Consider the following 27,653-nt stretch of genomic DNA (forward strand, 5'->3'; position numbering starts at 1 on the left):
TACACCTATCATCTATGGCCCAAGGTGCACCACATATGCCTTAGCACTTGTTTTGGATAGTGCCATTTTGCCATGCACAGTACATTTTAACCACAGTAGCATGCAAACAGTTTACAATCTTAGCCATTTCAGAGATGCTTCCACCCTTGGTCTGAAAGCCAATCATGCTCTTTTGGACGATGATAAATCATTCTGTTTCTGCAGTATGACAATTACTACACTGCTTTCTGCAACCCTCTCCCCCCCCCCCCCCCCCCCCCAACACACTCCATGTACTCTCCAATGACACTGCTGCCACTTGTCGTCTGTGAGTGGTTATTGCATTATTGCACATTGATGTCAAATGTATGTGGTGGCCACATTAATGTATTTGGAGTGTATACACAGGAACCTGGCAGGTGTGCTCCTTGCAAGAAGTGGCATCTGCATAGTGGCACCACAGCAGTTGTCAGTAACGTTTCATCAGCTACTTACTTTCCATACTGGCTTTAGGTGGTGCCACTATAACCTCATAAAAAATCTATTCAGTAACTTTCAAATCTGTTTTTCTGTTATGATGCTAGGGACAGCCTACAGTTCACTAAACAGGAGCCATTAAAGTAATTCTGGAAACATCCCCCAGGCTGTGGCTAAGCCATGTCCCTGCAATATCCTTTCTTTCAGGAGTGCTAGTTTTGAAAGGTTCACAGAAGAGCCTCTGTTAAGTTTGGAAGGTAGGAGACAAGGTACTGGCAGAAGTAAGGCTGTGAGGACGGGGTATGAGTCGTGCTTGGGTAGCCCAGTCGGTAGAGCACTTTCCCGCGAAAGGCAAAGGTCCCGAGTTCGAGTCTCGATCTGGCACACAGTTTTAATCTGCCAGGAAGTTTAATGTTAAGTTGATTATAAGCTGTATGGAGTCTACAGGAGTCAATCTTTCCATGTGCAATGTGTAAAATGAATGGAAGAAATGTCAGTATACTTAATTTAATAGTGATTTGCAGGTATACATTGTAGGTATAGATTGCGCACTGTTCACAAACTTTATTATGAATATCGGCCAGCTACACTACTCTTTAAATGGTTCTTATTTTATAAACCACTCACAATGAGCCCATTTTGTCCTATTGCTATCATCAGGCGCTCTTACATATAATATCACTGCTGCCATGTCCTGCCATATCACTGATCCTCTGTCATCCAAGCTGCCATGAGAAAAACAGCAGCTATAAAAACCAACTAAGTCAGTTACATATCTCCAACATACATCAAAGGAAAAACTAATAATTCTACAAAAAAGACAGGACATGGCAGCAATGATATTACATGTAAGAGCACCTGATAATGGCAATATGCCGAAATGGGCTCATTGTGAGTGATTTATAAAAATAAAAACCATCTAAAGAGCAGTGTAGCTAGCTGATATTCATAATAATCCTGTCACTGGAGGACATATTTTGCACTGTGGGCCTCAAAGAACAAAAGTCACAAACTTGTCCAATACCCAACTTTAGAAAGCTTCACCGAGGAGATGTAACACAGAGATTATCATCAGATTAAATGTTTCAAACTTTCTCCCAAAAGATTATCACAGCGTATGGTATTAACAGTTTACTTGTTGCACCAGGAGAAGATTCCAGTTAATGTACAGTCTTTTAGCTGTTGAAAGGAGCCTTTTCTCTAGATAATTACATTTTTTTTTCAAGAGACATTCTATAATCAGTTTAGGTTGCATATTTTGAAGTTAAATGAAGCACACAGTGCTTAATAAGCAAAAATCATTGTGGGAGATTAGGGATTATTGGGAAAACTGAATAGCTGTCACTCCTGGAAGTTTTACTACATAACTTTTTAAAACCTGAAGTTGCTCCAGTGATGGAAGGTACACTAATATGATCTTTATTTTTCTAAACTTACTTTCTCAGTGGTTAATGTATGTGTGGCATCATAAATTGCTGGTGATCATACCAGGAGTCAGTTACACTGGTCACTATTTCCAATGCCAGGTGTGCCTTATTAGTAGTCTCTAATAGAAAGTCTCTGTAGCAGCCTAGAGTACAACAGTGTTACGTTTGCTTCCATATTTTGCTGATTATCCTTTGTGCAGCATTGTTCAGTGGTGTTTGGATATGTTAGTGATAGCTATTAAAAGGTTAAGCTAAATAACAACAGTAAACATCAAATGATCACTGTCATTTCTGCTCACCTATGTGGCTCTGAGTTCAGAATTGTTTCCTGGGTGATTGTTATCCCAAAAGAGAAATTAATTTTAACTGAACTTTAAATTATACTCAACAGAAGTGCTTTGATCCCTGTAAGATTATGCACATTTCAGAATTTGCATGTGTGAGACTATGTTTGTCTGTGTGAATGAACATTAAATAATGAAAGACCTAACATTTCTGATCTACAAGTATACTTAGTCATTTTATAGTTTGAAAACACCCACAGTCAGACATGTAGTAATTACAGATGTAGATGAAAGATCATTAATAAAATCACATACTCATGTTTCGTGGGAATAGTAGACATATCAACAGGAGTGCTTACAGAAAGTATCAATAGCAAAGTTTTAGAAATGTTTCAGTGGGAGAGAGGGGTTCTCTAAAAGAGGTCAAAAAGACTCCCTTTTGTCCTATGTCTTCATGAAAGATAATGTTAAGTACACAATGGGATGGATGAAGTACGTATTCTGCAGGATGCTGGAACAGATGAAGTCACGTAATACATATGATTTTTTTTTCACATTATTGAACATTAGCATCTTCAGACAAAATTCTTTCCTCCTGAATTCCAAACTGTAGTCCATCATAAAAAATCATTTTGTTAAACTTATTGACCTTTTTCATTTATATATGCTTAAAGCATTGTTATGTGAAGTGTTTCTGTGATGCCTGGCATACGGGCTAGTGTATTAATGGATGGATTGATTGATGAACAGATGTATACATGAAGTCAGAATTAATCATTGATAACAATTCATTACGAAGTACTTAATTGTGTCATACTGGCTTTCTGCAGATTTTTTTTTTTTTTTTAAAAAAGCTTTCTAAACTGGAAAAGCACATGTATAAAATTTTACAAATTCCTAATAAGCATAAAGTTTTCTGAAGAATTATGTTTGATATTTTCTAGAAATACCACGCACATCACCTCAGAAAGAGGGATCCATGGCTACGCCTGTAACTGAAGGTGGTCTGCAGACGGAGGAGATAATAGGAGGTCCTCCAGATGATGATATGCATACACCTCCATACATACAAGTGCGAGGTGTAGAAGTAGGAATAGTTCTGCTTGTACTTGTTGTCTGGGCTGGAGCAATTGCACTCTTCTTCAATCGATGGGGGAAGATTCGAATGCTTCTACCATATCAGCCTGACTACAAGGAGCAGCTTAAAGTTCCTGGTCCTCCTGTGGGTAGTGGTTGCTCACAAGGTCATGGTACAAGCCAGGCTTGTCCGCAGGTGAGTTCCGTTCTCATTATCACCCACTATCTTCTGGCGCCAGCACTATTGAAGTCACAGTCTACAAAGAGTCCAATAAGTATAAAAGAAAAGAGAATATTTCCATTACCACCTTCATTGCTGATTCTCCCCTTTGTATACTTTGTGTTTTTTTTTCCAGTTATCTAATGCAAAATAAGGAATTTTAGTCTCTTATAAAAAGTATATTTACAGAAAATACTCATCAGTGATCTGTTTGTTCAGAAAACGACCTACCAAGATTCCTTTTCACTTCCTGTATCTTTTGTATCTTCTTAAATAGAATGATAGTGGCACAGTTACATAGAAATGTTGACATTGTCGATCAATAGTAGACCTATATCTGAATACTTCATCATTTCATTAAAAAAAGATTTTTTAACTCAAGTTATAAGGAGGTCAGTCTAATCAATAAAGAAACATTTAACTCAAAGAACAAACTGTCAATGCAGAAGATTCCCGTATTGTGGTGTCTTTTTTCTGTTACCCCACCAATATCTAAACTGGAGAGAAAAATAGAATTTAAATCTAACTGTTCTCAGATGCTGTTATTTCAATAAGCATGTGCTAAGTTAGTAAAATGTCTGTTCACAACTTGAGATTCACATAATGATCAGTGTGTCTGATTCTGTTTGTAATTGACCCCAAAATGAACATTTCACATCATAGTTTACTTTTTTTGGCTATAGCTTCTTGTCCCTTAACACAATTATATTTTCTTGTTTCCTGGACCTAAAGGCTTTCCATTATTCTAGTCATTTTATCATATTTGTCACCTTCCATAACTTTCTAAAAGAAATCTTTACTTATTCCCTTCTTTCTAACTTGTGAAAATTTAACTTTTCTTCCCTCATTGAACATTTAATGACACATGACAGAGCTTGGAGTAAAAGAGCTTGGAGTGAAAGAAAGAAAGATTTGTATAGCATTGTTGGATGGCAGACCCTGAGGGGCCTAATCAGAAAGAGTTTTCTTCTTCCACTCATGATGTCCCCTTTCTGCACAGGTCAGTGTATGAGAATTGAGTCTTGGAAGTGTGTCTGTTAAGTGCAAGTGACTGTAATGGATGTGTGTTGTGTGGTGTCATGTTTGTGTTGTATGGGAGAGGGTGAAATCATATCTGACACATAGCCTACTCATCTTGAATAACATCAAGGGAATTGTCAGCTAAACAACCACATCATGTGGGAGGATCACCATCAATAGTATCATCTGTCCTCATTCCATGGGATATGGCAGAGAGAGATTTGGAAGTTACTTTAGGACACTGGAACAAAGTCTAGTGGTCAGGAACTTTACACCACCATCTCTCGTAACCTTGTCGGCCAAGTACTTGTAGAGAAAATTTCCTCCACCATCAAAATTCCAAGTGGCAACCCCCAAGTACAGCACTACCACACAGGCTTGCATTAGCAGTCTTGGCTACAGAGCTGAGTTAAGCCCAGGATGAATACTATACATACACTCTAAAACAACTCTTGGCAAAGTGGCTGACAGGAGTAGCTGCATCGATAGAAATCAGTTGCTGTTGATCAATATTGACTGCTTTCCAGTTACTACCATTTTAGCTAATAGGCAACATTTCATTTAATGCAGTTCACATATCAATAACAGATGATTTAAAACCCAACATCATACAACATTTCAAAAATCTTTAACTGTACGGTCACATAGACATAGACTGAACGAACACAGTAGTGTCTGTTGGGAAAAGCTGCAGAGAACATAAAGCAGTCAATACTGATCGAGGTCACTCTACTTCCTTCAGCTATCAAGAGTCTTCTTAGAGTGAGTCTATTGCACAAAAAACTAAATCAGTAGCATATTCCTGTTGGGGTGGAAGCACTGATCATTAGATATGCACATAAATAAGAACATGAACTTAGTGAATAGCTTGTTATATAATTCCTTACAATTTTTTTAGATGCAGTCATAGTAATATGCTAGAACTGTGTAGTAAATGTCAAACATGTTTTTCATGGACAGAATGTCGTTATTCCTTAAAAAATGTGTGTTTTTCTCTTCAGAGCCCCGATATGCATACTGTCCTGGCAGTGTTGTTGTCAGTATTGCACTCTCTCTCTCTCTCTCTCTCTCTCGTGTGTGTGTGTGTGTGTGTGTGTGTGTGTGTGTGTGTGTGTGTGTGTGTGTGTGTGTGTGTGTGTGTGCGCATGTGTGCGTGTGTTTGTTTGTTTTGTAAAGTCAAACGCAAGTGTGTAAGCTCAGTTACTATCTTCAGGTCCTTGTTTGTGTTGCTGTCCACTTCTCAACAGATGATGCAATGTTACTAGTAATTCATTAACGAGAAAACACTTACCTTCATTTGTTTGCTTTTGCAGAACTGTTGTTATTAACATCTGCTGTATCAGATGTGGCTCATAGTTTTGTTCTTTATCAGTTGACTCCTGGTGTCAATTTCTATCTCTGATCATATTTTTTTCTGAGATCAAGAGCATAATGCCTGCTTTTCACACAGTCACTTCTGTATTTGTGCACACAATATATGTCTGCTGTTAAGAACAGAGTTTGATATCATTATGTGGATGAAATATGCATTTTAACACTGCTCTGCACATGACTGCATCTTATATTCATCTCTGACAATCAATACATATGAATTTGTTGTGTCTAAGTAATCCTTTACAACACAACAGTTATAGAAACTCCAGTAGCATCTGAGAAAGAATCAGATGATTTTTATTGTTTCATGTTTTCTCTCCACACTGTTCATGTGTGAATTCTTCATCTTATTCTTCTAATTTTAATTAATTGGTGTTTTTTATATTCATACATTACATCTTAATTTACAGCAAAAATGGAGAAGTCAGACAATATAATAGAATAATAGCTGAAAAATGACTGAAGATCACACCAAGAGATTTATCATCATGATTTTCTCTGTGTATGATATTTTTTTATCTCTGTTTCATTTTTTCATCTCTATTTCGGTATCAGTCTCCTACTGTTGTCAGCTCACTTCTAGTGTTTTGTAGACTGTAGTATTGAAAGCAGTTTCATTTCATTAAATCTGGCTATCAGTTCATATTAGATTTTCATACAGTCTAGCTTTGTTATGATTTTCCTGCTTCCATTAGATGATATAGACATAACTCCCAAAGGAATCATATGTCCTCAATAACATTTCTATATCTGAGACACTTTTAAAAACAGAAAAAGATTTCTGCTCAGCCGCATAGCATATCTTAAACCAAGTTTCCTCATGCTCTGGAACTATAAGTCCTACAGAGAAGAAAACAAAATGCAATCACTTCAATGTGCAGCTAACCCTCCTAATAATGCATTTTTCCACTGAAGGTTCCCTGTAAGCCTAGCGGATGTGACTAAGTCTGGAAATTTCACATTGATACTCTTCAGTTTCCTGGCAAAGACTCATGGGCACAGTGACATGTTCAGACAGAAAAACTTTAATTATTGATGAAAAGTGTATACTTGACAAGAATTAACTAATATCTGCCCCCCCCCCCCTCCTCCCCCACCCAGAAAAAAGCTGACATCATTGTGCAAATCATATGGATTGATGATAACTCTGTTTATAAGGTTCTGTCACAAAAAAAGTAATTTTTTAAGTCAGAGAAGCCAACCAGGCAACATGATAACAAGCACTATGTGGAGTTTGTTCTACGTACATCACTACATTGAAGCATGGTAACAGTCTTATACATACTAGATTGTTCAGTTGATAGGTTCATTCCTGTAATTTTTGTAAACAGCAGCAGGTCTTAGGACAGACAACAGAATCCATCACAAAAAATCATTTCAGCAAATGTTATGATACTGCTAATCCTTTAATGTGGTAAAGACAGTAATTCCTGATCCTTCCAGAAGTGTTTTGTAGGAGAGTCGGTATTTAATATGGAATTTTTCATGTGTGTGTGTGTGTATGTGTAAAGGGAAACCAGGTCTGAGAGATTGAGTGAGGGCATAAAGAACAGTCACCACCTCAGCAGAAAAGTCTACAGTACAGCAACCTGTATTAGTTTCAGTTTCACATACTTTTACCGATTCCATGTGAAATGTTGGCACTAGCTGATTTACCTATACATAAAAGGAAAATGTACCTCCCTACTATATAGAAGTGCCACAACACCCAGTCTACTTTACTTCTACACTTTTCCAGTTTAATTACATATACAGCATAATGCCATTTGGTGAATGATTATTGTTTAATTCTATGAACTTACACAAACTGCTACCTGTTCAGTACATAACTGCCCCCCATATTCATGATAAGATGTTTCTTTAGGTATAATAAAAATATCTAAGTTTTGGAAATAATTCTCTGTTTTGGTTATGTGCAGAAAGTCAAAATGAATTTCCTAATGAACAGTAACATTGAACATCTCCATTTTTACAAATATTGTAAAGACTCTTTGTGGACTTTTCTTAGCCCATTAAAGGTGCAGGTGCTGGTACCAGAAGACTGTGGTGTTGTGCATAAGTGGGCTTCATCCTCTAAATGCATTTTTAATAGCCAACACCTGGGAAGCTGAACTGTTAAACTGAATTTGTTGTCTACCATGAAATGAAATTAATTATTGGATATGATCTTAATGGTACATATCATGTCACATCTTAAGAGAATTATAATTATGTATGAAAACATTGTTCTTTCTAATTCTTATTAGGTTGATAATTAAAGATATAATTTTGTACTCAATATGGAAGAGGATTGATTTTAAGATACTTGTTGTCCATGACTGAACAATAGGGTAAATCATTAGAAAATTTCTCTGTAAATAAATTTTATACTGTACGTTTTTACATAAAGAGACTCAAGATTAGCTGAAAAAGGATTTTAATTAGGGTACAGTTTTGATTTTGCCTAAGGCAATACAAGAAGCATCAGTTTTTATCTGAAATAAGTAGAACTGATACCTTGTCACTTGAAAGTGTCCACCCAGTACTTTCAATAATAAAAAAGGTGGTTTATGCAGGCTCTTTATATCTACATCTATTTCCATATTTTGCAGAACATTGTGAAGTGCTTGGCGGAGGGTACATCCCATTTTACCAGTTATTAGAGCTTTTTTTTCCATTCCATTCATGTATCGAGCATGATCAGAATGATAGCTTAAATGCCCCTGTGCACACTGTAATTAACAAAATCTTGTCTTCATGATATTTATGGGAGTGACTCATGAGGGTTGTGATGTATTCCTAGATTCATCACTTAAAGTTGGTTCTAGAAACTTTCTAAGTAATTTTTGTGGGATAGTTAGTGATTGTCCTCAAGCATCTGCCAGTACAGTCCTTTCAGCACCTTCATGACACTGGCCCGTGGGTCGTACAAACCTGTGACCATTCATGTTGTGTTCTCTGTATCTGTTGAATATCCCCTTAGCCCTATTTGATATGAGCCTCGCACACTTGAGCAATATTCTAGGATGGATGGCACAAGTGTTTCACATGCATCATCCTTTGTAGACTGGTTCCATTTCATATACCTACAAATCATTAAACCCAGTTGACCAATTCCAACTGTTGGTATTGATATTACAGTCATAGGATACTTTATTTTTGCATTTTGTGTAGTGTGCAATTTTCCTTTATGAACATTTAAAGCAAGTTGCCAGTCTTTGTACAACTTCGAAATCTTATCAAGACCTGACTGAATAGTTGTGTAGCTTCCTTCAGACAGTAGTTCATTGTAGATAACTGCATCATCTGTGAAAAGTATGAGGTTACTTTTAATATTGTTCACAAAGCCATTAATGTACGACATCAATAGCAAGGATCAGAACTACTTACCTAGGGCACTTCAGAAGCTGTTTCTCCACCTTTTGATAGCAATCCATTGTAGATAAAATGCTACATCCTCCTTACCAAAAAAGGCTTCACCAATCATAGATTTCACTTGATGTGCCATACAGTCATATTTTCAATAATAAGCATAGATGTGGTACTCAATCAAATACTTTTCAGAAATGGAAAAATACTGCATCTACTTGAGTGCCTTGATATAAAATTCTCAGTGTGTCACATGAGTAAAGTGGAAGCTGGGTTTCACATAATTATGTTTTTGGAACCCATGCTGTTTGGAGGTCGTTCTGTTCCAGCTACCTCATTAAGTTTGAGTTCATAATATGTTCTAAGATCCCATAACAAATGGATGTTAAAAATATTAGATGCTGACTTTGTGGATATTTTCTGCTATCCTTCTTGTAGGTTGCTGTGACCAGTGCTTTCTTCCAATTACTGTGCACAATTTTTTGTTCTGAGGATCTTCAATAGATTATAGTTAAAAGAGTGGCTCATTCAGCTGCAAATTCGATATAGAATCTGACAGGGATTCCATCGGACCCTGGAGATTTGTTCAGTTTTACAATTTCAGCTGTTTCTTAATGCCATTGACACTAATATCAATTTCACTCATCTTTTCAGTGGTATGAGAATTAAATCAGATCAATACTCCTGGGTTTTCCATTGTAAAGGAATTTTTGAAAATGAAGTTAAGCATTTCTGCTTTTTCTTTGCCTTCTTCAGTTTCAATGCCTGCCTGATCCACGAGTGAGTGGATACTTATTTTGGTGCCTGTAACCACCTTTAGATATGACCAGAATTTCTTATGGTTGTGTGAAAGATCTTTCAACAATATTCTTCTACAGTAATCACTGAAGGCTTTCCACATTGTTCTCTTGACAGTGTCTCACTATCAACAGTCCTATCCTTTGTTTTACATTTATTATGCAGTAGTCACTGTTTCTTTAGGAGTTTCTTTCAGTTTCTGTATACCATGCAGGGTCCATCCCATCACAACCTGTTCTGCTGGGTACATATCTATCCAGTGCATGGTCAACAATATTAGGAAAGGGAGAGATCACTACTCATCAGAAAAATGACACTTTGAGTTGCAGACAAGCATAATGAAGAGCCTGTTACACATTAAGCTTTTAGCCAATGCCTTCTTCAAAAAATAAAACACACACACACACACACACACACACACACACATACACACATTCACACAAGTAAGCACACCTCGCACACACATGTCCATCATCTCTGGCAGCTTAGACTGGAACGCAGCTGTCACATTGAGTTGCAGTCTGTAGAAGGGCAGGGAAGGGGGAGGGATATCAGGGTATGGGGAGTGGAGTGGAGGGGGAGGAGGGGAGAAGAGTACTGTCTGATGATGCATGCAGGGACTAGATTGAGACGTAAGACCAGATGCAGTGTTGTGAGGCTGAGAGAACTGAGAGGTGGGGGGGGGGGGGGGGGGGGGGGCACCAGTAAAGGAGAGGAACAGCGAAGGGAAAAGACTGGTGGTTGAAATTGCAGAGAGTAACACTCAATGAGGGTGAGGGGACATGAATAGGGAGCAGGTGATAGCACACAGAGAGCGGGAACTGTTGCACCGAGGGTGTGGGGACATTAGTTGACCGTACATTGAGGCCGGAATAATTTTGGAAATGGAGAATGTGTTGTGTAGCTATTTCCCACCTTCACAGTTCAGAAAAGCTTGTGGTGCACGGGAGGATCCAAATCACCCAGGTTGCAAAGTAGCTGTTGAAATCAAACATGTTATGTTTAGCTCCTTGTTGTGCCACAGGGCAGCCAGAGTTTGACAGTGGCCATTCATCCTGGTGGACAGCTGATTGGTAGTCAAACCAATATAAAAATCTTTGCAGTGATTGCAGCAGAACTGGTATATGACATGGCTACTTTCACAGGTGGCCCAGCCTCTGCTGGGGTATGATAAGCCTGTAAGAAGACTGGAATAGGAGGTGCTGGGTGGGTGGATTGGGAGGTCTTGCACCTGAATCTTTCACAAAAGTTTGATCCCTGTGGCAAGGACTTGTGACTGGAAATGGGAAGGACTAGGATGTTGTAAAGGCTGAGTGGGTGACAGAACATCACTTTAGAAAGGGTAGAAAGAATCGTGACTAGGATGTCCCTCATTTCAGGTCATGATGGTGGGTAACTAAAACCCTGGAAAAGGATGTGGTTCTGTTGTTCCAGTCCAGTGTAGTGTTGGGTGACAAAGTGGGTGGTGGGAGGATTGGAGGTATGAGGGAAAGGGCTCAGGAGATCTGTTTGTGGACTACGTCTGGGGTATATTACCTGTCTGTGAAGGTATTGGTGAGATCTTATGCATATTAGGCAATGGAGTTTTTGTCACAGAAGACTGACTGCGTGGTCAGGCTGTATGGGAGGGATTTTTTGGTGTGGAAGGAATGATAGCTGTTGAAAAACAGGTACTGTTGCTGGTTGGTGGGTTTAATGTGGACAGAGGTGTGGATAAGCCATTAGAGGACAGGAGGTCAACATCCAGGAAGGTGGAACACTGTGTTGGGGAGGACCAGGTGAAGTGAATGGAAGAGAAGGTCTTGAGGTTGTCAGGGAATGAAGGTACGTTGTCTTGTCCCTGAGTTCAAATCTTGAAGATATCATGAACGAACCTGAACCAGGCAAGGGATTTGGGGTTTTGGGAGACTAAGAAAGTTTCGTCTAGGTGACCAATGAACAGGTTAGCATAGGAGGGTGTCATTCATGTGCCCATGGCTGTGCCACAGAATTGTTTGTATACCTTCCCTACAGAAGAGAAGTAGTTGTAGTTTAGGATAAAGTTAGTAAGATGTATGAGGAATAGGGATCCAGCTGGTAGAGGGGTGAGGATGGTGGAGAGTTGATGGAGGAAGTGGTTGGTATTTTTGACATGGGGGGATAGATTATGGGCAATTAGTTGTAGGTGTTGGTCAGTGAGGGCTGAAATTCCTTCAGTGGGGGCACAATTACCAGCCACAATGGGGCCTCCAGGAGTGTTGGGTTTGTAGATTTTGGGGAGCATATAGAAGGTGGGTGTGTGGTGTGCGGTAGGGGTGAGGAGGGAGATGGATTCAGGGGAGAGGTTCTGTGAAGGGTCTAAGGCTTTAAGCAGGGACTGGAGGTCATATTGGATTAGATCAATCTGGCAGAGTCTATAGATGAAGGAGTCACATAATTGACAGAGGCCTTCCACCATGTAGTCACTGTGATTCATAACAAAGTTGAATGTCTCTGGCAGTTACCTGACTCCTCCAACTATAAACTCTGCCAGAGTGCTCCCATCACTGCCTAAAGCCTTAGACCCTTGCTGGAACCTCTCCCCTGAATCCATTCCGCTCTTCATCCCCGTGACACTCCATGCATTCACCTTCTACATGCTCCCCAAAATCCACAAACCCAACACGTAATAAACTGAAACACCTGCAGTCATTCTTTTTACATTATTTTATTATATGGCAACCAGTGTCAGTGACTCAATATGCTGTCTTCAGGTCTCAGCTGGTGCTGAGAGGTTGAACTCCAATCATATACATGATCCCATCAGTGGCCAACACCTACGAACTGGCTTCTGTCGAATACTGTAACAGCAAAACCATGTCTGCAACCATCAACTACCAATGATCAGAGTTCACGGACTCAGCGTCAGTTAAGACCCAGAAGATCAAAGACCACAACTGGTTGCCATACAATAAAATAACATCAAAACAAAGGATGCAGGTGTTTTGTTTTATTACATAAGTGAACAAAGTCCCAAAAACCATTAGTCACAAGGATGAACATACAAAAATGAACCCAACAGTCATGAAAGAAAAATTGTAGCTGGTTATAGTGTCCCCGTGAAAGAATTTTGGCCCTCTTTGATCAACGCATCCAACCAATTGCCGAAATCTGCCCTTCCATGTCAAAGATACCAACCACTTCCTTCGCTGACCCTCCACCATTTCCACTGTTTACCTCCTGGATTACTGTTGACTGAAATTCCCTATACACTAACATCCCTCATGTCCATGGACTTGCAACTATTGAACACTACCTTTCAAAGCATCCTTCAGACTCTAAACCCACTATCTCAGCCCTCATACATGTTACTAGCTTTACCCTAAAACACAACTACTTCTCCTTTGAAGGTAAGCTGTACAAACATATTCGGCGCCTAACCATGGGCACCCATATGGCACACTCCAATACCAACCTATTTGTGGCTATCTAGAGGAAACATTCACAGCTTCCCAAAATTCCAAAACCCTGGTCTGGTACAGGTTTATTGATGATATCGTTATGATCTGGACTCAGGGCCGAGACATCGTACCTTAATTCCTTGAAAATCATAACACCTCCACTCCAATTCACTTCACCTGGTCCTTCTCAACATAGCTTGCCACCTTCCTGAATGTTGACCTCCTCCTCTCTGATGGCTCATTCACACCTCTGTCCACATTAAATCCACCAACCACCAACAGTAGCTGCTTTTCAACAGCTGCCATCCCTTCCGCACCAAAAAATCCCTCACATTCAGTCTTAAATCCCAGGGACGGAGTATCTGCAGTGACAAGAACTCCCTTGCCCAGTATGCTCAAGGTCTCACCAAGGCCTTCAAAGACAGATACTATCCCCCAGATGTAGTCCGCAAACAGATCTCCCATGACACTTCCCCATACACATCCGATTCTATGAACGCCCCTAAGAACCAGCTGCAAAGGAGCAGTCCCTTAACCATCCAATATCACCCTGGACTAGAAGAAATGAATCACATCCTTCACCATGGCTTTGATTACCTATCATCAGGCACTAAAATGAGCAGTGTCCTATCCAAATTTCTTCACCACCCATCCTAAAGTGATGTTCCATCAAACAGCCAGCATCCTAGTCGATACCTATGCCACTTTCAATCCCAACCCCTTGGCACAGGGATCACATCTCTGTGGAAGATACAGATGCAAGACCTGCCCAATCCACTCTCCCACCACTTCCTATTCCAGTCCAGTTCACAAGCTTATCCTACCCCATCAGAGGCTAGGCCACCCGTGAATGTAGATATGTCATACACCAGATCTGCTGCAATCTTTTCACAGCTTTTTATGTTGATATGACTATCAACCAGCTGTCCACCAAGATAAATGGCCACTGCCAAACTGTGTCCCTGAGCATGGTAGACCACCCTTTGGCACAACATGCACCTGAACATGATATGTTTGACTTCAAAGGCTTCTTTGCAATCCAGTCCATTTGGATGCTCCCCTCCATCACCAGCTCTACTGAACTGCACAAACAGGAGTTAGGCCTACAACATGTTCATTGCTCCCAAAACTATCCCAGTTCAAGCTACAGTAAATCTACTATCCCCACACCCTTCACACTAACATTTTCCACCCCCTCTGTCCCATCACCACCTCCCTATTCACATCCCCTCACCGTCACTGTGTGCTGCCCTCTGCTATCACACCTGGCCATGTTTGCTTTTCCCTGCTGCTCTCCTCTTCTGCTTCTTCCCCCTCCCCACCTCCCTGCTCCTCAGTCTCCTGACCCTGTACCTGTCAGTTTTGTCATGACTCCATCTAGTCCCTCCATGCTCTGCCAGACAGTGCTTTTTTCTCCCCCCTCCCCCCTCTCCTTTTGTACCCTGCTGTCCCAGCCTCTTCCCTGCCCCACTCCAGATTATCTCACAGCCTAACAATTCAGTTCTGGTCCAAGTTGCCAGAGATTGCAGTCATGTGTACATGAGGCGTGCTTGCTTGTGTGAATGTGTTGTGACTTTTCTATTCTGAGGAAGGCTTTGGCCAAAAGCTAAATGTGTCACAGTCCTTTTGTTATGCCTGCCTACAATTCAATGTGTCCTCTTCATGATGAGTGGCAGTCTATCCTTTTCCTAATATTGTTAACATTCCAACCTAGAGTGTCCAGTGTGTGGCCAACTATTCTTCTAAACTTGAGCCTCTACATGCTCCTGTCCTGAGCTAAAAGTTTCAAGTTCCTCATTGAGCTATGACCCTACTACTTCTTCATCTTACTTACTGAACATCTAATTTTTTTCTACTTATTTTAGTTTAGTCTAGTCTTCTCCACACTGCCCTCAATAAAGTAGCACTAGCAGTCGTATGTTTGTAGTTAAGGCTATATTTATGACTGATTGCAGCTATGCTGTTTTTATGTAGTCTCTCTGTACTTCTAGGTTATTACTCAGTCTCATTAAGAATATTAATAGATTTATGACGCACAACAATGAAAGCAGTTTCCTCTGAGATTGATGTGCATGTAGAAAGAAGAATCTGGACACATTAGTATAGCATGTATCTTTATAACTCTCGTATTATGATTTATTGCCCCTTTTAGAATATTGTTGAATTTGCATGATCTTTGCTCATAATCAGTTGAGATGATACGTAATTGCAGGGTTATATTACAGTATATTAGCCTTATTTCAGTGTGCAAGTTTCCCAGTTGCCTGAGGCAGATTGTGATGTGAACATTTCTTTTAACTATATTCAGATCAACGTAATTGTGATTGTGAGGTGCAAGAGTGCAGTGATGTACCCTCAGCTAAGTTTCAGAGCTGACCAGCAGTCACTGTCAGGGAAATGGTCAGTAACTGCTTTATATGTGATTTCTAGGAACTCTACTCAGTGGTCATACTGACACCAAAATGGACGATAACATATAAAATGCCAAAATAATGAATTCATTCTTTCAAAATTGATTAACTACAGTCTGCCATAATACAGTTACTCCTTTCAATCATCACAAAAATGGCAGATATAGAGATAGATGATCATGGACTAGAAAATCAACTACACTTATTCAGCAAAGGACAGGTCTTGAATGGATACTTGTATGAGTATATATGTTGATAAGTCAAAACATTATAACCACCTGCTTAATAGTGTTGGTCCCAATTTGAATTAGAAAATCAACTGCAGTTAGTCAACAGAGGATAGGAGTTGAATGGATACTTTTATGAGTATGTACATCAATATGTCAAAACACTATAACTACTTAACTTAATAGTGTGCTGTTCGAGTTATGGAACATTGATTCAATGCATCCTTGGCAGATTACTAGCATACATGGCACTTCATGTCTATGCAAGGATTGCCCAACAACCATAAACTATGTGCCAGTATAAAACTTCCTGACAGATTAAAACTGTGTACCGGACTGAGACTTGAACTTCTACCTCCCAAACTTCACAGAAGCTCTCCTGCGAGGAGAAAGGCTAAGGTCCCAAGTTCAAGTCTCAGTGTGACATTCAGTTTTAATCTACCAGGAAGTTTCATATCAGCACACACTCTGCTGCAGAGTGAAAATCTCATTCTGGAAACATCCCCCAGGCTGTGGCTAAGCCATGTCTCCACAATATCCTTTTCTTCCAGGAGTGCTAGTTCTGCAAGGTTTGCAGGAGAGCTTCTGTGAAGTTTGGAAGGTAAGAGATGAGATAGTGTCAGAAGTAAAGCTGTGAGGATGGGGCGTGAGTCATGCTTGAATAGCTCAGACAGTAGAGCACTTGGCCATGAAAGGCAAAGGTCCCGAGTTTGAGTCTTGGTGCGGCACACAGTTTTAAGCCACCAGGAAGTTTCATATCAGCACACACTCCAATGCAGAGTAAAAAATCTCAATCTATGTGCCAGAATTTTGTAGACACAGGGCTAGAACCTGATAGCATCCCACATATATATCTTGGGTTCAGATTAGATGAATTTGGTAGCAAAGACATCAACATACAGGGTGGTTCTAATTACACTTTCACTACCTGAGAGGACCCCCCGTGAAAAACAAGTGGTCGTAGGACAATGTAATTTTGTGGAAACTTTCATAAGGACATGCAGATTGAAGGAATCACAGTTTAAGTTCCACACGAGAGGGTAAAATTTATTAATTGTGTGCCACATTTACACTCCAAGTTACACAAATTGCTCAATGTGATGACCATCTGCATCCACGACAGCCTGGAACCACACTAGAGATACCATTTCACAATCGTTCGCAGCACTTTTCGAATGGCAAACTATGGAAAATTTTGCTGTTATGACACAGCTTGCACACTGCTTGAAGATCACACAATGTATCCAGTCCAGCATACTCAGCCATGACAATGGTAACTTATTCAACAATTTTTGATGCAATTAGCTGTCAGCCTCTCTCTCAGGAGCAATTGCAAAATCACCAGTTGATTCAAACTTCAAAACATGTTTTTTAACTTGGTGCAGAAAGATGACATCTTTAGATTCCTTTATGCATCAATACAATGCAACCCTACATTCTCATACCAGAACTGGTGCATAATGGGAGATCATGTCACTAACACTACTAACAACACAAACTGTGCAGTTCACAGTCTGAATATCAGTTGTATGAAGTTGGGTATCCATATAGTAAATAGTTTTCCATCTACACTAACTAAAGTAACAAAAGTACAATTAGAACCACTCTATATGTTTACTGTCCTACACCCAAAAACAGCTGTAGCATTATTCTGGCCCTCAGACGTGGGCAGTTATCCTACTGTGATATGCCATCATTGTTGTGGAAGACATCAAATATGAAGGAATGCAAGTGGTCCAGGCCTACAACTGTCTCAGGGTGCCTTTGACCACTACCACAGGTACCATGGAAGCCTAGATGAAAATCTCTCATAGCATAATACTGCACCCACCACATGTGGCACAGTGCATGTTTTGAGCTGCCATTAGTCCGGATGATGGTATATCAAGAAGCAACCAGGACCTAGAGTAACAAGAATAATGATTTACATGGCCAGATGACACATTCTCACTGATTTATGGTTCAGTCTGAATAACGTAGTTGGGTCAACACTGGAATATTCAAGTGTTATCTGCTGCAGAGTCCCTTGTTCAGCAATGTGTGCTAAATGGTGTGCCCCAAAACACTAGTGCCTGTACCAGCATTGTACTTAGAATAGACTAGAGTATCTACATATACATTTACATCTATACTCTGCCAACCACTGTGAAACCAAGCAAAGTGGTGGAGTGGTTAGCAGGCTGGACTCACGTCCAGGAGAATGATGGTTCATACCTGCATCTGGCCATCCTGATTAAGGTTTTCTGTGATTTCCCTAGGTCACTTCAGGCAAACGCCAGGATGGTTCCTTTGAAAGGGCACAACCGACTTCCTTCCCCATCTTTTCCTGATCTCATGGGACCAATGACCTCACAGTTTGGTCCCCTCCCCCAAATCAACTAACCAACCAACCAATCACTGTGAAGTGCATGGCAGAGGATTTTTGGTCATCAGATCTGCAAACATATTGCAGCCTATACTACTGTACACAGCAGGCAAGTCTCCAATCTCCATGTTTCATGCAATGAAGCATGGAAATCCAACATTTTGTCACCTACTTATTGTTTCAGAGTCATTCAACCACCTTCCATATGGTTAAGGACAGTAACTCTGAAGAGTCAACCAACTTCACCATTTTTGAGATGCTCAGTCACAGACATTGGGCCATAACAATCTACCCTTTGTCAAAAATCACTTATGACAAGTGAGATGTGAAGTCAAGTAAGAAGTACTCACCCATTTTTACATAAATTGAAGGTTGCATCAGTGCTATTACAGACACTATAAAAAACAAATGGAAGTCATGAGTTTTGTAGTGAGCGCTTTCTTTATTACGTGTTTCAGTTTATACATCATCAGATTAATCTGAAAAAAATCCATAAAGAACCACAAATGATACATAGTGCATAACAGTAGTTACTGACCTCTGAAAAGAAACAGGAAATATATCAAAGTGAAATGTGAAAACATACCAAGGTTTGGGTCAACAAGTTGTACATGGGTATGTAGTCATCAGTCTTATCTGTAAGACAATGCAAAACTGAACCATTACAGTACTTGCACGATTCAGGAAGACAACTATGCCACCAGTGGTAGTAATGGTGAGTATTAATATTTGAGACTTAAATATGACCATTATAATCCCATGAAAATGGCAAAGAAGCAATCCAGAGGACTTGTATAATTACAAAGCAAATATACATCGTATCAAGTACTGTAAAATAATGACCGTATTAGACACTAATTTTATCTCAAGTTGTAGGGGAGGGGAGCCAGTAAGGGAGGACCAGGTAAAGGCAGAAGGGATCAATCCATGTGTCAGTGCAAATAAAATAAATGTCTTATAACAAAACACTTATGATTAAAATAAATTTATTAATGTATCATTCATTTTATGACATTGCTACTGTATGCCATATAATAACTCATTTCATTCTAATGTTGTCATTTTCCACAATTGACCAATGTTGCCTATGAAGCCTATGTGGTATTATTTTTATGTAATTATTTAAATCAATGGTCTTTATGCCATGGGGTTACTTCCTGTACATGAAATCATGGTCATGTTTCTGAAATTGAACTTACATATGTTACCACCTTTAGGTTTTATTTTATTTCTGTCATTTGTTAACTTCCTTCAATGTTTTTTAAGTTAAGGTTACTTGGCTAACAGTGGATTGAAAAAGAAAATAATATTTCTTTTGCATGATGTATACAGGCAGTTAATGTAGGTGTGTTGTTTTAATACATCTGCTTTAATCATAAGTGTTTTGTAATAAAAGGTTTATTTACCATGCTGACCCATAGATTGGTCCCTTCTGCCTTTACCTGGTTCTCCCCTAATGGCTCCCATCCCTTACAACATGAAATTTGATTTTGTGTGTAATAGAGTTGTTATGTTGTGGTGTTTAATATGATGTATTTTTCTTTTTTAATTATACTCAAACTACAGGTCGTATCTTCATTGTTTACATGGGATTATAATAATTGTATTTAAGTCTTAAATGTTAACGCTCACCAGTAGTGCCACCTGGTGACCTAGTTATCTTCCTGAATGTCACAACTGCCATAATGATCCAGCTGTGCATTGTCTTATGGATAAGATAAATGACTTCATACCTATGAATGATGCATTCGCCCAAAGCTCTGTATGTTTTCACATTGAACATTGGTGTATTTCCTGTTTGTTTTTAGTGGTCAGTAACTACTGTTAAGTACTATGAGGGTAGTTTGAAAAGTTCTCAGAATCACCATGAGAGGTCAGCGCTAGTGCAACGAGTTGTTCACATGATAGTCATTGGACTGTTGCCTGTAAACATGTGCCATGTCAGCGCTCTTTGAAGAGAGCTGTGGCAGTGACATGGTTCTGTTGTTGTTTCTGCATAATGATTTGTGAAGATGGAAAAAATTGAGATTCAAGCAGTGATTTAGTACTTCATAAAGAAAGGTATGAAAGCAAAGGACATTGATGCCAATTTGCAGAATACATTGGGGGACTCTGCTCCTTCATATTCAACTGTTGCCAAGTGGACAAATGAATTTAAATTTTTTCAGGAGAGCTTAGATGACGATTCGCACAGTGGTTGGCCAAGATGTGTCACTACTCCAGAAATCATTGCAAAAGTGCATGAAATGGTCATGGAGGATCGCCATTTGAAAATGCACTAAATTGCTCACACTTGCCAGATGTCATCTGAAAGGATATATCACATTTTAACTGAAGAATTAGAAATGAAAAAATTATCTACAAGATGGGTGCTGCGACTCTTGAGCGTGTGTTGTCGCCATGGCAAAATTACACAAACTAAGGTACAATTGTTGCCATGTCTTTTTCCAAAACTGAAAATTTTTCTTGGTGGACGAAGATTCTCTTCAAATTAAGAATTGATAGCCAGAGTCGACAACTATTATGCAGGCCTGGAGGAAACTCATTTTCAAGATGGAATCAAGGTAGTGGAACATCACTGGACCAAGTGCATTAATCTACAAGGAGACTAGATTCAAAAATAAAAAAAAGTTTCAGTGATGTAAGTACTTTTTCTATTCCATTCTTAAAACTTGTGAAACCACCCTCATATATATTATTTGTGGTTCTTGACAGATTTTTTCAGATTAATCTGATGACATACATCAGAACATATAATGTGAGGAACTAGTGACTACACAGCCTGTGACTGCCACATTTTTTATCGCATCATAATAGCACTGATACGACTTCCAAAAGTCACTTATGTCAGTATGTTTCCTCTGTTCCAGCCCATGTCACAGCTAGAATAATTCCAAACTGGTCTTTGTTTAACTGGTATACTTTATTTACCATGTCATGTAACCGCAGTGCCTGTAGACAGAGATTATAATATTTCAATTCATAAGTGTCTATTCCAAAGCAATGGAAAATGGCACAAATCTTTCCTGTTTTCCTAACAGGGGGCATTCAATCTTGTGGTGGGCATTGGGCATATTGTTTTGACTCATCAGGGTAGGGAAGTCACTTCGCAAAAAAAGTTAGCAGATTGCAGAGAGACTTGCAACGGGCTGATGCTTGATGCAGGTACTGCAAGTTGTCTTTCATTGCAAAAAAGATTAAATTTACTGCACTTAGTTATTTTTGGAAACATCCATACATAACATATATGTATGCTTGGTGGCATTATGACATTACAGTGATGATGCATAACAGTATCCGAGCCCTTGCAGGAATGAAGTTAGGCTGCGAGCAAGTGGATCAATGGATAGGGGTGCTACACTGCAGTGTGCAGCATATGGAGATTTGTATTGGATGGACAACCTGCTTGGATAGTCAAGGCAGTTAAGGTGACTGCTTGCATAAAGCAGGAAATGTCAGTTCAACTCCTGGTCTGGCACAAATTTTCGTCTGGTGCTGTTGGGTTAACTCAACACACCACTGCATTTTGTCACGATCCATTATTGTTTGATCATATCATCTGTGATCAATCACTAGAAACATTCAAACTATAATATTTCAAGAAATATTTGTATGGCAGAAGTTAAGGTAAAAAAGATTGTTTATGAATACTTGCTTGGCTGATTTTTAAATACTCCTAATTAGTCTGGAACCTTGGACAGGATTAGTAAAGGAGATAGTCAAGGTCCAAGAAGGAGCCATATGACTCACCATGGGTTTGTTTCATCGGAGTGTTATGGAGATGAATGTCAAATGGCAGTGGCAGAAGCTATAAAAGAAGTTTCGGGTGCCACGCAGTGGCTTAATAATAAAATTCTGAAAGCACATAATCCAAGAAGAGTCAAACAGAATATTAAGTCCTCCAACACACATTTCAGGAAACGAGCATGACAGTGTAATCAGAGAAAATGATTTCATACAGAGATGCAGTGACAGTTGTTCTATCTGCCCATTATTTGTAGATTAAACAGTAGGAGAGAAAAATCATGGTGGTACAGTTCCCTCAGTCACATATTGTAGGGATGAGTGTAGTTGGACATGAGAAAGGCCACCAAACAATAATGCATATTCCAGTGCCATAGTTAAACCACGCTTAAGAGAAACTACATTCCTCAGTTGAGTACAATAGCAATCTTGTTAATCATGCTCTCTTACCTCTCCAAATATCAGTTCCTCTCAGCAGTATAGATTGAAACCATTTTGAAGCACATTTTATGATCCGACAATCCCCCTGGCCTGAGCCTCGATTAATCTCTGCCCCCTTTACAGGTCCTTCATCATTACCTTCAATTTTTGTTGATGTTCTATCCTGTCTCCTTATTTGCTGTGTAATTCCCAATTTAATGGCTATTGAAACATGGTAATGGAAAGTTGTGACAGAATGTAAATAATTACAAGTAAAGATAACTACTCACCGAACAAAAAATGGTTACCTCTGATCCTAAATTACTTAACTGCTATTACATCTTTCATCATTTTTGGCCTCTGAGATAAGACTATTGCAAGAAACTTATGGAATGCACACAGAGTCCAGCCCTCCACTCATTCTGTCCATTTAAGCAAGCTGAACATATCTTCCTGAAGAACATACCTAACTCAAATGAAACAGTCATCAATTGTTAATACGAGAAGTAAGAGGAACACTGATCATTGGAGACAATATGAGATTCTCTCACTGCACCTGTGGTGGAGGCACTTACCACTGCCAATCTTTGTCTTGTATAGTTGCTACATTGATAACATAGATTAGTGTTTGTTTGATGGATGAATATAGAATGAAACTAAGAGGGGGAGGGAGCCCCATGTGAGAAAAGGTTCTCTGTCACTTTACTAACAAAAAGGAGGCCATCAAGCTCAGCTTTCCCCACCAACACATGTATCATCACCTGAGGTATTACATGTCCCCCCTTGCTGATACAATGAGATCAACGCAGAACATTGTGAATAGATTAGTGGTCCGAAACTTTATGCTACAACCCCTCCAGTCACTGATAGCTTTGGAAGGGGCCATTTTCTGTGAACAGTAGGATTTGAGACAGCCACCTCTTGAGTTCATTGCCAGTGCATTAACATTTTAGTGATTTTACCTGTTGAGGTGGTGCATAATTCAGTACCATTTTAATTACTTAAGTGACTATGACATTACATTTACATTTGCATTACCATGGTTTAAATCCCTGACCAACAATACCAATATAGATTTCCTATGGTTCACTTAAATAGCTTTGGACAGATGTCAGGATGGTTCCTTTGAGAATGACAGAACCATTTTCCTTTCTCATATGCTTCATGTTTAATTTCATGCTCTGTCTCTAATAATCTCATTGTTGACAGAACATCAAGCACTAATCTTTCCTTCTTTCATAGTGACAATATTATTAGAAGGACAGATCGCTACTCACCATACAGTGAAGATGTTGAGTCACAGACAGGCACAACAAAAAGACTGCTAAACAAGTAAATTTTCACCCAGAAAGCCTTCTTCTGAATTAGACAACACACACACACATGCATTCATGCAAACACAACTTATACAGACATGATCACTGTCTCTGGCTGCTGAGGCCACACTCGGACAAGTGACAGTGGTCAAGTGTGCTGCATTTGCATGGATATGTGAGTGTATGTCGTCTAATTCAGAAGCAAGCCTTTTGGCCAAAAGCTTACATGATTAGCAGTCTTTTTGTTGTGCCTAGCTGTGACCCAGCAGGTCCACTATATGGTGATAGCAATCTTTCCTTTTCATAATGTTGTCATTATTCTGTACTGAATTTTCCATTGTTTTCTTTCTTAAAAATAACACGAAAAGAATAAATTGCTACTCATCACATAGAGGAGTGTTGACTGACAGACAGGTGCACTGAAAAAGACTACTATATATTATTCACCTATCTGACTTAATCTTTCAACAGACATGGATAAAATAAAACTCATACATATTAATACATGCACAACTCCTGCACACTTGGCCACTGTTGTCTCCAAGTGCTAAAGCCTGACTGCCCTCAAAGAATACAGTAGCCAAGTGTATTTGAGTTGTGCATACATGAATTAGGGTCAATTTTGTTTTGTCCAAATTTGACAAAGGATTAAGTCTGATGACTGACTAATATCTAGCAGTCTTTCCCAGTGTGCCTGTCTGCCACTCAATACTTCATCTATGTTGTGAGTAACAGTCTACCCTCTTCATTTTCAATTGTTTGATTTTTCTTTTTTAATAGTTAAATATAGATAAGAAAAACTAAAATGTGTGAATAATAATTTTTGTACTGCAATGAAAAGGTTATGGGACGGATGTGTAAAAAAAAGAAGGGCACTGAAAGGGGAAAAAGAAGTGGGAGACATTGACATGCAGGATCAGAAAACAATAACATCTCTGACTGCATGTTCTTGGTTTTCCAGCCAGTGGAAGATTCCACTTTGTGCACAAAATGCAGTTGTCTGCTTGGCTACAAACTGGGAGGCAAATCATCATTCAGACAAACTATAAAAACTTAATAAATTACAACATCCCCCTCTTCTCCTGTTGAGACATTTTATGAACAATGTTAAGAGGTCTTCAACATCTTCTGGAGCATAATGGGTCATGTGCTAGCTTATACAATGTGAAAGTAAGCTGTAACATCTCATATCGAGGTGTCCCACAAGCATTAATTGACCTGGGAAATCAATAAGTCTACACCCCATATGGTCTAGGCATAGTGCAGGCTGGTTACCTGTCTCTGCCTCAGAAGCACAACACATAAATAGTTGAAGCACTTGGAACAAAATGTGCGTGACTCACAGATGTAGAACACACAACTTTTCAGCCCTCTTCATTGGGGGGAGGGGGTGGGGGGGGGGGGGGGGTGGGGGGGATGAGGGGGGAGGGTAATTTGAAGGGCGGGCAGGCAGTAATAGAAATAAAGTAATGGTAAACCCAGAATCAATAGAGATAATAGCTCTGAAAAAGACACAGAATCCTTTAAACCTATTTTCTCATTGGTAACTGCAATTTATGTTCTTTACATGAGAAACTGTGTTACGGATTATCATAATTATGCATTAATTTCCATTAGAAACCATAAACTATATTCTAAGCCACAATATCTATATAAACAGTGAACTGAATTTGTAAAACATAATTTGGTGCCACTAACTATGTATACAATAACTTTTGTCTGAAATAACATCAATATACTATTGACACTATCATGATACACTAAGAAAAAAACATAATGCTATGCTTCTGCTGTTGTTGAAAATATTTTTAATAAGCTAATTCACTTTTTTAATTCACTGTTAAATAGGAACTAGAATAAAACATGTCTTATTAGCAGTTAATAATTGTTCTTCTGTTGAAATAATTTATCCTAATACTGACCAGATTCAAAAAAAAAAAGTCTTGCATAGTAATATTGCATGTTCTAGCAGTACAAACGGATTCCAGGGAGTAACTGTCCAAATAAAGTGAAGTAGACAGGAGTAGACAAGATGAAAATGACTGAACAGTTATAAGGAATCAAGGGGTGAGAAAATGTAAAAGTCAGTTTCAGATCTGATTTAGAAGGCATTTACTGTTGTCCTTTAAGCTGACGTAGATAACCCTTCCTAAATTGTTGCTGTCATATATTGTCATCACTTTTTAGGCAAATTCCACATCAAGCAGCTACTTTGTTACTGCCTATAAACTCACTTCATATTATGTGTTGTCTTTACTGCCAGATAGCAACATTCAAGCATTGTCAAAGCTACTCTTAGATATTTCAATTGATAGTGAAATGTGGCATACACTTAAGGCTGGTAAAAAAAACCTTAGGCATTTTTCTAAATTTACTTCCAGGTTTACATAACAATTTCACATTTCACAATCAATATGAACTGAGCTTCACATAGCTTTGTCAGATGAACACTAGCTAGCTGACATATATCTCAAACACATCCATGTAGCTTTTGTGATGTTAGCTCATGCCTCTCCAGAATGCCTATGTATCATGGAAGCAATGAACTGAAGCTCTGCCAAAATTACATTCTGTGGCTGAGGAACTGATATAAAAACATTAAAAATAAACACAGAACTCAGACTTAAATGATAACAAGATGCATTCTTTTTTTTCATCACTGTCACACAAATAGTAAGAGGGTAATGCAAATCTTTTTATTTGTATGCCTAATCTAAGAGAAACAGATATAGGTACATGGTTTTGTGGGGGTTGACTAGAGCCTTGTTGCCCGTGTTTGTCAGGGGTGCTGCGTTCTGGATCACTGTTTCAACTATCCGCGCCCTCAGCCACCCAGAGACTGTGGATGTCGTTTCGCACTCTTGCATCGTGCAGACACCTAGCAGTAAGTCTCTGTGACTGCCATCGAGGAATCACAAACTTGCCTACGAGACACTCCAGTAACATAAGGGCAATTACAAAATTTCTGAGTCAATATATAGCTTTCATTGTTAGTTAGCTGGTTGTTTTGTTGGGCACACCTAAGCAAGAAGTGTTTGAACTATGTTATTATAGCTCTTGTGCTTTAAAATTGCACCAAATAGAACCAATACTGAGTGTTGCACAGCTTTGCAGTCAGATGCTAATAGGCTTGCTTAAATCCAATGTGCCTGATTAGTCTTATAGTTGTGTAGTAGCAGTTGATGTTTGTTGCTATTGATGTGTGTTAAATGTACTTGTGATGTCTAGTGCCATGTCTGCCTGTAGAAGATGTGTTTATTAATTTAATATTTAACATGTAATGGCTATTGCAACGAATGGAAATAAATAATTATCAACAAGACAATTCCAGTCTCACTGAAATATGTATATTAAATATTTCCTTTCTGTCTACAGCATCTGCATTGGTCAACACACCAACGTTTTGATATGGACCCATGGATTGGCCGTTCAAGGCCAAGGGTTAACTCAGCTATATTTATTAGCTCTGGTGTACGTGATTCTGAATTTGTTCAGCATCAACCATTTCATTCAGAAATGGGGCGTCGAACACGTAGTGCTGAAAACATTCCAATGAGTGGAATGCGAGAAGGACTTCCCATACTTTCAGTTTCAGCCCCACCCCCACAAGAAAACAATCAAAACATTCAATGTGACGAAACCTTGTGACAGTGAGTGTGTTTTTTTAAATATCTCTAGGGTTGCTGCCAATAATTATGTGATGTGCTTCTCTATAAACCAGTTTGTCTTACTATCAATAAATGACTT

General features: G+C 39.1%; 1 protein-coding gene across 1 annotated transcript in view; it reads left to right on the top strand.

The window, feature by feature from the left end:
• The window catches only part of LOC126473469 (uncharacterized), a 911,006-nt gene extending 883,605 nt beyond the window's left edge, over positions 1-27,401 (top strand). Inside the window, exons 7-9 of the mRNA XM_050100543.1 lie at positions 3,112-3,440; positions 26,690-26,790; positions 27,282-27,401. Of these exons, the coding sequence (XP_049956500.1) occupies positions 3,112-3,440; positions 26,690-26,788 (428 nt within the window). The 3' untranslated portion in view covers positions 26,789-26,790; positions 27,282-27,401. The remainder of the gene's footprint in view (positions 1-3,111; positions 3,441-26,689; positions 26,791-27,281) is intronic.
• Positions 27,402-27,653: the final 252 nt, after the last annotated feature.

The sequence above is a fragment of the Schistocerca serialis genome, chromosome 4, assembly GCF_023864345.2.
Source record: "Schistocerca serialis cubense isolate TAMUIC-IGC-003099 chromosome 4, iqSchSeri2.2, whole genome shotgun sequence".
In the NCBI taxonomy this organism is placed as follows: domain Eukaryota; kingdom Metazoa; phylum Arthropoda; class Insecta; order Orthoptera; family Acrididae; genus Schistocerca; species Schistocerca serialis.